The 12,839-nt window shown below is 35.8% G+C and overlaps 1 protein-coding gene across 1 annotated transcript in view; it reads left to right on the top strand.

The window, feature by feature from the left end:
* LOC128658246 (sushi domain-containing protein 4-like) overlaps positions 1 to 12,839 on the top strand; it is a 445,272-nt gene that overhangs the window by 392,070 nt on the left and 40,363 nt on the right. Inside the window, exon 4 of the mRNA XM_053712783.1 lies at positions 3,436 to 3,615. Within this exon, the coding sequence (XP_053568758.1) occupies positions 3,436 to 3,615 (180 nt within the window). The remainder of the gene's footprint in view (positions 1 to 3,435; positions 3,616 to 12,839) is intronic.

Raw genomic sequence — 12,839 nt, 5'->3', positions numbered from 1 at the left:
TATCTTTATAAGTATTAACATACAGATTACAATTTATGCTTAGCATTTGGTTAGCACACAGAAATTGCTTCCAAAAAAACTCCTTTACAACCCCTTCCAGCATAGCAACGGCTGAATTGTATGTATATATATATATATATATATATATATATGTGTGGAATATTATGTATAACCAAGTACAATATATATAGAAAATTGTTTATTAGCAATCTGTTCTATCAGTCTCTTGCTGAGCGGGGTCTAAATGATTAACTTATGAGTGTTCATCTCACTACTTATCTAATAAATCACCTCACATCACAATAGTTAATGATCCCATGGATCCTGATTGGCCGCTCAAATCTTTAAAAGATCCCGACCAGCAGAGACTGATATCTCTGATGAAGCGCATGTGCCCATGCGCGAAACGCGTTAGATGGAGCTCACCTAGCCTTCAGAAGCCTGTTCTGCAATAAACTCCATTATTGACCTTTGGACTCGGCTTCCTTTTTCCTCATTTCGTAGATATAATACATATAGGCGGCGACAGAAATCAACCTGATCGAATACGATCGGGATGATTGACACCCCCTGCTAGCGGCCAATTGGCCACAAATCTGCAGGGGGCGGTATTGCACTAGCAGTTCACAAGAACTGCTGGTGCAATGATAAATGCCGAGAGCGTATGCTGTCGACATTTATCGATGTGCAGCGGACATGATCCGTTATATCAGATCATGTCCACTCGCACCATCATAAATATATATATCAAGATAAATTAACTGTTCCTCTTTCTTAGTAATTGTGTGACTGGCTCCAAGATATGATTTAAACACATGGGGGCCACAGATCAATATTGTTTTCTAAGCTTTAAAGGTTGCACATACACTTTTGGTTGTTGATCTAACAAGTAATATATTTCCTAAAAATGTCCAGTGGCACAGACTTAGCTTTAGGTAAGGGTCTCATGGTGCACGTGTATTTATAGCCATTTGCTCATTGGCTTATAAAGAAGACTCCTTCAGCGCTATAGGTAAACAGCGACATCTATTTTTTTTAGAAAACAAAAATATAATACACAATTTACTTCCATCATTTAGGTGAAAAGCCCCCCCCCCCCCCCAAAAAAAAAAAGACACAATTGTAATGCCTCTTTAATGCTAAAAACCAAAAGAAGAAAAAATCTTTTTCTATCTTTTTCTATGAGATTACAGTGAGAAGTGACCTGCTTGCTGAATATAACAATAGAACACTTGTTTTCAGACATACAAATGCAGCTGAAGCGTTAAAAATAGACCATCAAAAGGGCTTTGTTCGTGATTTTGTACATTTAAAGAATGTTTTAGAATAGCACTCTCATCCTGCATTGTTGGTAAATGTAGCTTTATTTAGGAACCATGAAATCTCGCTTGTGGGACTGCACATATGTGCCCTGTATAAATTATTCCAGTATAAACTTGCCATTGATTTCATTTTCATTTGAAGGCCTTGCTTTGAGTACTCGCTGTTCTAGTGTATTAATGTAACAATCCATCTTGCGCTCACCTATAATTGAAAAACCAAAGTTCCTTCTCAGTAATTTTTGAGCCAATTTGTTTGGCTTAAATTGGTAATTTCTGTAGGAAGCTTGTCACGCAATAAAAGAACAGTGACCCAAGAGGAAAGCGAATAAAGGGTGCTCTGCGTGGGCTCTAGATTTTACCTTTGTTGGCCACTGCTGTGTGCAGACAAGAAGCAAATATATTTCTTTTTCATGTAAATAACCACTTTTCCTTGGCTATGTATGTGCTGAAGAGCTTATTGAAGCAACTACACAAAACATTTTTTCAACATTTATAATTTTGATAAATTATAAAGCGTCTAAGTTGATTTCTGAAAGGTAATTCAAGCTGTTTCCTTTTTAAGTATGATTTGTAAATAATATATGAAAAATAAAATAAACACAATTACAATTAAAAATATTTTAAAGGGACATGAAACCCAATTTTTTTTCTTTTGGGATTCAGATAGAGCATGCAAATGTTTTCAAATTTGCTTTGTTCTCATGGTATTCTTTGTTGAAGAGATATCTAGATAGGTAGTGTTAACATGTCTAGAACACTAGATTGCAGAAAAAAGTGCTACCACCTAGTGCTCTTGAAAAACTGCTGCCATATAGTCCTTACCTATCTGTTTTTCAACAAAGGATACCAAGAAACAAAGAAAATTTGATAATTGAAGTAAATTGGAAAGTTGTTTAAAATTACATACTCTATCTGAATCACAAAATTGGGTTCCATGCCCATTTAAATGCTCCCATTATATTTTGTCTCTAACGATATATACAATTATACTCTCTTCTGTGCTTTAACCAATGAACTAGCACCTGGCGCATACTCTGTTAGAGCTAATTATGTATAAAACAGGATTTTAAAGATTTTATAATGTGACCTTTATATTTTATAGTTTATATTTCTATCAATTAGAAGTGCTGGATTGGGGTTTCCACATTATTAACCATTCTAATCCGTATGGTTTAAAAGGACGTAAAAGAGCGAAAAAAAACATGTTCTTATGGTCAATTTATTATTGTACTGTTGCTTGCATATAACTATGTGCTTAACCCCTGCTAATTGATTAAACACATAGTTAAAGTCAGCTCCAGAGCAGCAATGCATTACTGGGAGCTAGATGAACACATCTGATGAGCCAATGACAAGAGGCATATGTGTATTGTCACTAATCACCAGCTAGCTCCCAGTAGTGCATTGCTGCTCCTGAGCCTTTTCAACAAAGGATACTAATAGAACAAAGTCAATTTAATAAAGAAGTAGATTGATAAAGTCTCTTAAAATTGCATGAAAGTTTAATATTGAGTTCAATGTCCCTTTAATTAAAAATTAAAGCTATAAGATAAATTACCCTTTTAAACTACAAAACTTTTAAACCAGTAAAATGTATTAATAACATTGTTCTGACATAATTAAAAATGTAATTATAAAATTATAGTGAAAAACATTTAAACACATGAATTAGTTATCAGCAGCACTGAATGATTTAACCACCATGTTTAGTTTTGCAATGGCCGCTGGTATTTGGCCTCCACTCTTGTGTAGAAACTCCCATGAATCCCCCTTTGAATTATCTGAGGAAACTCAATTGCTGAGTTTTCTTGATATCTTTTTCTTATGTTGGTGGGTATTGACAGAACCTCTAAGTGATTAGAATACATAGAAAATAACCCCCCCCCCCCAAAAAAAAAAAAAAAATCACACAAGGCACAAGCTAAACATAAACTTTATTAAAGGAACACTAGTCAAAATTAAACTTTCATGATTCAGGTTTTAAAATGTGTGTATATATATATATATATATATATATATATATATATATATATATATATATATATATATATATATACTGTATATATTGTCTGTGGCTGCTTTCACTAATATATTGTATTGTTTCATTGTTAAGTCACAGATTGCCTTGCTCCCTATGTGAAAGATGCTGATGTTGTCAACAAGACGTACAGAACTGGAGACAAGTTAATGATCAGCTGCCGGGAGGGATTCCAGACTCGCTACCCTGACTTAGACAACATGGCTTCAGTGTGTCAAGATGATGGAACGTGGGATAATCTGCCCACTTGTCAAGGTTTGTTACAATATCACAGCTTATTATATTAGTGATAAGTGCAGCAAACAACACAATGAAAAGACACAAACTTTAAATAAAGAAGTTCAACTTAAAATTGTATTTTCATGGCTCAGATAGAGTGTTTCTATTTAAGAGACATTTTAATTTAGTTCTTTTTAATTTATTTTGTTCTCTTGGCATTGTTTGTTGAAAAGCATATGTAGATAGGCTTAAGAGTGGCAATGCAGTACTGTGAGCTAGCTACTGATTGGCAGCTACAGGCAAATGCCATCATCTAACTTTTAATATTAAAACGCCACAGGGTATATACACAAACTCCCAAAAGATCTCCTAATCTAATCTTAAAGGGATACTGAACCCAATTTTTTTCTTTCGTGATTGTGATAGAGCATGTCATTTTAAGCAACTTTCTAATTTACTCCTATTATCAATTTTTCTTCGTTCTCTTGATATATTCATTTGAAAAAGCAGGAATGTAAGCATAGGGGCCATCCCATATTTGGTTCAGAACCCTGGATAATGCTTGCTGATGGGTGGCTACATTTAGCCACCAATCAGCAAGCGCTACCCAGGTGTGGAACCAAAGATGGGCTGGCTTGTAAGCTTACATTCCTGCTTTTTCAAATAAAGCTACCAAGAGAACGAAGATAAATTGATAATAGGAGTAAATTAGAAAGTTGCTTAAAATGTCATGCTCTATCTGAATCATGAAAGAAAAAAATTGGGTTCAGTATCTCTTTAACTGCATAGAGTATATAGGATAAGGGAGCGCCAAAGAACAAGGCTAAAGTGTCAAAAGTTAAACAAATAGATAGCTACATAAATTTATTAAATAAAAACAATTAAAAACAAATTACAATGTTTAATATATGTGCATGTAGAAATAATAGTATAATGAATGGGCCCAGAAAAAAAACACACAAAGTGAAATGATGAAAAAGGTGAAAAAAATTCCCAAAAAGTGTATAGGCAAATACCTTTTGTGTTTGGTTCAGCTTGCTCCCAGTAGAGCTTTGCTGCTCTGGATCTGACTATAAAGTGTTTAAACCCTTAACGACCGATGTACTCTTTATGTTGTGTGGTAGACTGAGGTGAAGCTGCGTTTGTACTGTATTCCTCACTTCCAGGGGCATAGTTTTGCTGACATCAGCAAGTAATGCGCTATAACCAAGCCCTCATATGATGCTGGTGAGGAGGGAGGGAGGACCATGCCTTCACATGATGCTTGGAAGGGAGAGGGAGGGACCATGCACTTATATGATGCTTGGGAGGGGGGAAGGACCATGCCCTCATATGATGCTTGGGAGGGGGGAGGGACCATGCCCTCATATGATGCTTGGGAGGGCGGAGGGACCATGTCTACATATGATGCTTGGGAGGGGGGAGGGGTGAAGGACCATGCCTACATATGATGCTTGGGAGGGGGGGGGAGGGACCTTACCCTAATAAGATGCTTGGGAGGGTTGGAGGGACCATGCCCTCATATGATGCTTAAAAGCGGGGAGGGACCATGCCCTCATATGATGCTTTAGAGTGGGGAGGAACCATGCCTACATATGATGCTTGGGAGGGACCTTGCCCTCATATGTTGCTTGGGAGGAAGGGAGGGACCATGCACTCATATGATGCTTGAGAGGTAGGGAAGGGAGGGACCATGCCATCATATGATGCTGGGGAGGGAGGAACCATGCCCTCATATGATGCTTGAGAGGGAGGGACCATACCCTCATATGATGCTGGGGAAGGCGGGACCATGCCCTCATATGGTGCTTGGGAGGGGGGAGGGAGGGACCATGCCCTCATATGATGCTTAGGAGTGGGGAGGGAGGGCCATGCCCTCATATGATGCTTGTCAGGGAGGGAGAGTGAAGGACCATGCCCTCATATGATGCTTGAGAGTTGTAACACACCTGCCACCTCCACTCCACTTGTTCTCGCTGCTTCCTCTCCGCTCGGCTGTTGCTATGGCCACTTGTGGTTGTTTGATGTGCATGGCAATGACGTCATTGCCGCGGGCGCATCTCTGGGTGCATCCTTCCTTCCCTGGTCTCTGCATGTCCCTCTTGGTGCAAACCTGCGCCTATATGTAAGTACCCTACTCATTTCAGCATTGCCCAAGTATAAGTTTACATTTTGTTGACTAGGGTGCACTTTTCTTCATTCTGGCTGATTGTCTGTTGCTGAACTCTGCCAGCCTTGTCACCTGCTCTATTGCCTTGCCCATGGGTACCTTTAAAGATTGGACTGATTATCTGTTGTTGAACTCTGCTTGCTTTGTGACCTGCTCTATTGCCCGTTGGTACCTTTAAAATGTTTGGTTTGACTATCTGTTGCTGAATCCTGCCTTGCCTTGTGACCAACCCTTTTGCCTTGTCCTCTGATACCTTGGAAGTCTCTTGTATCTTTCATCCTTGTCTGTTCCTGCACTACCTCATTTCTTTTATCCTATTTACTTTAGTCCTGGGATTTTTTTTTATCTTTCCACTTGATGCCGGGATAAGAAGACTACTGGCCAGGATTGGTCTGATAAAGAAATATCCCATGGACATAACATGAGGGGGACCATGCCCTCATAGAATCCTAGAGAAGCGTTTCCAAGCATTTGTCTTATAGCTGCACAAGTTATGTGTAAATAATTTCTGCAAGAAACCCAAAGTTTGTTAAAAAGTCAATGTGTTTTTTTTTTAAATGATCGCATTTGGTACACATCTGACTACAAACTGGTCACATGAAATATGCCATACTGGGCCTATATCAATACCTTTGGATGCCTACTTTATAAATATATATAGTTTTGAGGGGTCAATTTTGGTAATTTGAGTTATGTCATTCCAAATAAGCCCTGCACACTAGGGATGGGTGAATGTTTCTAAAAATTCGAAATTTAAAACAAATTTTGATACATTCGTTCGTTCGAATCGAATTTCGAATGTTTATATAACATTCTAACATTCTATTTTTGAATTTTCGTTTTCAAATTTTTCAATAAAATTCGAAACTATTCATTCGAATAATAGAATGTTTAGCTATGTAGTCATTCAATTTTCGAAATGTAATATTCGATTCGAATGTGACATTCGAATTCTAATGTGACATTCAAATTTGAAATAGTATTTCTAGTCTACAACTGTGTTTAATAAATGTAATATTCAAATTCGAATGTCACATTCGATTTTGAAATAGTATTTCTAGTCTAATACTGTGTTTTAAATGTGATATTCGATTCAAATGTGATATTCGATTTGAATGTGACATTCAAATTCGAAACAGTATTTCTAGTCTAATACTGTGTTTTATAAATGTAATATTCGAATTCGAATGTGACATTCGATTCGAATGTGATATTCGATTCGAATGTGACATTCGAAATAGTGTTTCTAGTCTACAATTGTGTTTTATAAATGTAATATTCAAATTCGAATGTGATATTCGAATGTAAAATTCGAATTTGAATGTGACATTCAAATTCGAATGTGACATTCGAAAACTGTAAATAACATTCGAAAATCGAATTTTTAAGAATATTCGTTCTTATCAACTTTCTATTATGTAAATCGAATTTCTACAATAACATTCGTTCTAAAATTCGAATTCGGATATAAACACATTCGCCCATCCCTACTGCACACTTTGCCATAATGTGTTTAAAAATCCTCTTTTAGAATTGTTGTGCACAGGTGCAATCAGCGGCCTTCTGATCACCAAAAGCAATGGTAAACCCATAAGTGTCTGTTAATTTTGAACGCAGGGGATCATAGAGAAGGTTTTCCAAACATTTGTCTTATGATTGCACAAGTTATGTGTAAATAATTTTTGGGAGAAACCCAAAGTTTGTGAAAAAGTTAATGATTTTTTTATATGAATGGATTTTGCATACATCTGACTGCCAAATAGTATAATGAAATATGCCAAAATTGGCCTAGATCAATACTTTTGGTTGTCTGCTTTAAAATATATATATATATAGTTGGGTAATAAATTAATAAATAAATTTTGACAATTTGGGCACTTCTGCTTTACCAAATGAGTTACCCCATTGCATCATATTAGAAATATATGTATGTATGTATATATATATATATATATATATAATTTAATTATATATAGCTGCAGATAAAAACCTTAAAATTATCAAAAATAATGCAAAATATATACACGTGTGGTCTTAGCTGAATCGTAAAATGCAAATGAACACATTTTTTTTCTACAGTTAGAAAGCTACAGGTTTTTGGGGCATGTGATAATATTTTATATACTTTTTTTTTTTTACTTTTTGGTGGTAAATTTATAACTTCTTAATTATGTGAATAAATAGCTTGTTGAAACAGTTATCCACGGAAACGTCTTTTTATGCCAAATAATATATATTTTTTATATATATATATATATATATATATATACACACACACTCAGCAGCCACTTTATTAGGTATACCTTGCTAGTACCGGGTTGGACCCCCTTTTGCTTTCAAAACTGCCTTATTACTTTGTTGCATGGATTCAACAAGGTGTTGGAAACATTCCTCAGACATTTTGGTCCATATTGACATGATAGCATCACGCAGTTGCTGTAGATTTGTCAGCTACACATCCATGCTGCGAATATCCTGTTCCACCACATCCCAAAGGTGCTTTATTGGATTGAGATCTGATTACTGTGGAGGCCATTGGAGTACAATGAATTTATTGTCATGTTCAAGAAACCAGTTTGAGATGATTTGAGCTTTGTGACATGGTGCATTATCCTGCTGGTAGTAGCCATGAGACGATGGGTACACTGTAGTAATAAAGGGATGGACATGGTCAGCAACAATAATCAGGTAGGCTGTGGCGTTTAAATGATGCTCAATTGGTACTAAGTGGCTTAAAGTGTGCCAAGAAAATATCCCCCACCCCATTACACCACAATTACCAGCCTGAACCGTTGATACAAGGCAGGATAGATCCATGCTTTCATGTTGCTTACGCCAAATTCTGAGCCTACCATCTAAATGATGCAGCTGAAATCAAGACTTCTCAGACCAGGCAACAATTTTCCAATCTTCAGTTGTCCAATTTTGGTGAGCCTGTTCAAATTGTAGCCTCAGTTTCCTGTTCTTAGCTGACAGGAGTGGCACCCGGTGGTGTCTTCTGCTGCTTTAGCCCATCTGCTTCAAGGTTCGACGCGTTGTGCGTTCATAGATGGTATTCTGCATACCTTGGTTGTAACGAGTGGTTATTTGAGTTACTGTTGCCTTTCTATCATCTTGAACCGCTCTGCAAATTCGCCTCTGACATCAACAAGGCATTTTAGTCCACACAACTGCTGCTCACTGGATATTTTCTCTTTTTCTGACCATTCTCTGTAAACCTTAGAGATGGTTGTGCGTGAAAATCCCAGTAGATCAGCAGTTTTTTAAATACTGAGACTATCCTGTCTGGCACCAACAACCATACCACATGCAAAGTCTCTTCAATTCCCTTTCTTTCCGATTTTGATGCTCTGTTTGAACTTCAGCAAGTCGTCTTCACCAGGTCTAGTTGCCTAAATGTATTGAGTTACTGCCATGTAATTGGCTGATTAGCAATTTGTGTTACCAAGCAATTGATCAGGTGTACCTAATAAAGTAGCCGGTGAGTGTGTATATCTTTTATAGGTAATAAAAAAAAAAAAAGTCCTTATTTCTCTTTAAATAGAGTGTCAGCAAAAATTCTGTTGGTACTTTGAGCAAGTTTTTCCTTAAAATTTCAGGTAGTGAAGGGGTTAAAGTTACTATCTAACAGGGTTTCCACAAAGCCTTGTTTCCATATTCTCTTTTATTTACAGATGTATATATGTCCCTAAATAAAATGTAACATATGAATTACAGGTCAAAGATATACCAATATATAAGATGTGACATAATAATGTATAAAAAATATATAAACGTAATTGGTGGAAAAAATTATATAAAAATGTGTTAGAAATGTGTTTCATGAGGAAGGATTGTGGAAAAAGTGTGAAAAAAGAAGGGAAGACTCAAAATAATTTGGACAGTGTATCCTCTTTCTAACACATTTTTATATAATGTTTTCCACCAATTACAGTTATATCATTTTTATACATTTTTGTCACATCTTATATATTTATATATGTCCCTAATTGTCCTCACCAGAAGAGATAGTTAAGGGAAACGTAGTTTACAACATCATGGCGTCGTCCAATCTCAGTGGAATTGAGAAAACCAACAATTTTCAGAGTTTAATTACAGAAAAAAGGGCCAAAATAAATAATTAAAGAATATCTCATTTTTTTTTGTTCTTCACATAATTAAACATTTTATATTACAATCTAAATGTGTTTAATGTCCCTTTAACCTTTTCATATGCTTCTATGGGGCGCGTTGGAAAAAAAAGCCAATTAGTTATCGCTCATGTGCTAACCCTACACTGTGCTAGATCAACCGATCAACAAGATTAATAAAAATGAAATTGCATTATTGGGAGCAGTCTCTAGCAAGCACTCACTAATTTCAATACCCACCCCTTCCATTTCACAATTCAAAATACTCCAAATTTACAAATTGTCTGGGTCATCTCAAAATACTCCAAAGCGCCACAATATAAGCTGTTTTCCGCTCTCCCCCCCTGCATTTTATATTGCGCTTTTTTAACCTTCCTATTTTTTATGCCGCACCTCTCTTGACTAGATCATGACATCATTTCAAAATATGCAATATTTATTTATTTATTTATAAAATATTTTACCAGGAAGGATACATTGAGATTTCTCTCGTTTTCGAGTATGTCAAGTATGCAGCTATCACTATACTTTGTTTTATTTCGAAAGGGGATAAACAGACAATTACACAGTAGATGTTTATGAATGGAATCACTTGTTCTATATTGTGTCTACATTTTAACATGCTTTACATGGACTTGTAATATCAAGTTGCGCACTAACGGTAGCGCGATCCAGTGATATTGCGCATAACCACTTACTCTGTCCCGTGGTGCTTAATCTAACCACCAAGCATTTGTTTAACTCAACATAAGTAACTATCTAATGACAGACCCCAAACAGTAAAATCCCTTTAAAAAAAAAACAACACAAACACAGTTTTTATTTTATGGATTGTTAAATGAGTCTACGTTTCATTCTTTTTGTGAATATTATTCTTTATACGTATACTTGGGTCCTTTTTGAGGAGAGCTGAGGAGAGGAGGTTTATTCTTGTTTGGGTAGGGTTGCTAAGAAAATGATTCTCATTTTTTATAAAATGTTTTCTGTGATTTACATTACTCATAAAACCAGTTCACTGGTTCATTAAAGGGATAGTATACTGTAAAATTGGTTTTACTTTAATGTGTTTTACTTTAATGTGTTGCAGAGTATAAAATATATGAGAATTTACTTTTTAAGGTTTATTTGTGTATACAAATTAGCTAATTTTGTGTTTTAAAGCCACAAACTAATAAAATGGGTTGAGCTTGTAGGTATAATCAGATCTAATTACTTTATCACATTGTGTACATATACATGCCTCTTTATCTTATATCTGTCCATAAACCAATCACCAATACTTAGAGAGAATAATGGAAAATTAACATTTTTTTACTTTCCCTCTTCTATACTCCACTGGGAATGTAATTTTTTTCTGCTGTTTGTTGGTCCTAAGGCCAAAAACTTTCAGAATAGGTGGGGATACCACAGGCTAATTCAACTATTTCAAATGCCAATATAAGGGTAAACAAAGGGTAGACAATTTAATACAATCCAGCAAGTAAAGTGGTTCATTGGGAACAAATTTAAGGGAAGATTTTTTTTGAGTAAACTGTCCCTTTAACAGTGGTGTGAATATATTGTAGTCCTTTTGTCCCATTACTATTATTATTTCCCCTATGGGTTCTTTGTTATTTTATTTATTTTTTTTAAAGATTATTTTTATCTATTTTTATTGTTTTCCTTGTGGTTGAGAAACTTGATGTTGGAATATTTATTTTATAGTTGATTGCTAATTCAAGAACCTTTATCTCTCTGTGCCTATAACATTTTAAGTTGTCTCTTTGCAATCATGATTTTATTCTATCTGCCGGCGTCTCAGTTTTATCTCCACTATGACTCAAATGACCTTCTGTATCATAATTTGCTGCTCTGATTATGTCTACTTTACGGTTGCACACTGTGCTGGTTGTGTGCGGATATTGTTTTCCTAGGTAGTTATCCATATTTCTTGCACACTGCCATTACTCACATTGGGAACATTCATTAACTGCTTCACTGCTGGGCTATTTCATGTCCTGCATAGTGAACAGACAGTCATTGGTCTTAAACATCAGCCCCCTTGTTTTGTCTGTGAGCTAACAAGACATAGCTTATGTTGCTAATTTTTAGCAGATAATACAGTTTCAGAAAATACCTTAAAGGCACAACAAACACCTTGTAATTATAAGACCTTTCGATGTTTTGCTACAAAATAACATATCAGACAAGTCTAAACATTTTTTGAAAACAAATTAAAGGGACAGTCTACACCTTAGTCATCTTAAAGTCCTACCTTATATTAAATAGCAAATAGCCTCCCGAATCCATTTCTATATCATGGAGCAGGAAGAGTAAAAAAGTTATTTTAGTATGATTATTGTCTCTGGCCACTTTGAAATGGCTGCCAAGCTCAGCCCACTGATGACATCAAAATATAGGCTGCATCTAGGCTCTCTGCTGAATAATAGTGATAGTCTGTTGAATCCAACTAGTGAGCCTTTTGTGATTGGATGCCATATGCAGCCCAGATCATGATGTCATCAATGGGCTGAGCTTGGCAGCCATTTCAAATTGAACAGAAACATTATTCATTTTAAAATAACATTTTTTTTACCATTCCTGCTGCATGATATAGAAAAGGTGCAAGAGGCTATTTGCAGCTTAATCTAAGGTAAGACTTTAAGATGACCAAGGTGTAGAATATCCCTTTAACATCTTGTTTGCTGCAATTGTTATTCAATAGCCAAACTCCACCCACCACTTGCCTATTTGGAGGAGGCAATACATGCTTGAGTCTGACTGCAGACAACTAGGCTTATTTTAGTATAAAGTGCAGCTTTTTGCAGTTGTTGTTAGTTAAAGCCTATTAGGGAGATGCAACAGGGTTATACTTGTGAAGTCTGCAGTGTGTATTTCTAGCTCTAATAATTAGAAAATCCTCAGTTTTAAAGGGTTATGAAACCCAAACATTTTATTTTGTGATTCAGAGCATACAATTT

This window comes from Bombina bombina, chromosome 4, assembly GCF_027579735.1.
Source record: "Bombina bombina isolate aBomBom1 chromosome 4, aBomBom1.pri, whole genome shotgun sequence".
Classification (NCBI taxonomy): domain Eukaryota; kingdom Metazoa; phylum Chordata; class Amphibia; order Anura; family Bombinatoridae; genus Bombina; species Bombina bombina.
The sequence above is the reverse complement of the archived record's forward strand: the minus strand, read 5'-3'. Positions and strand labels throughout refer to the sequence as shown.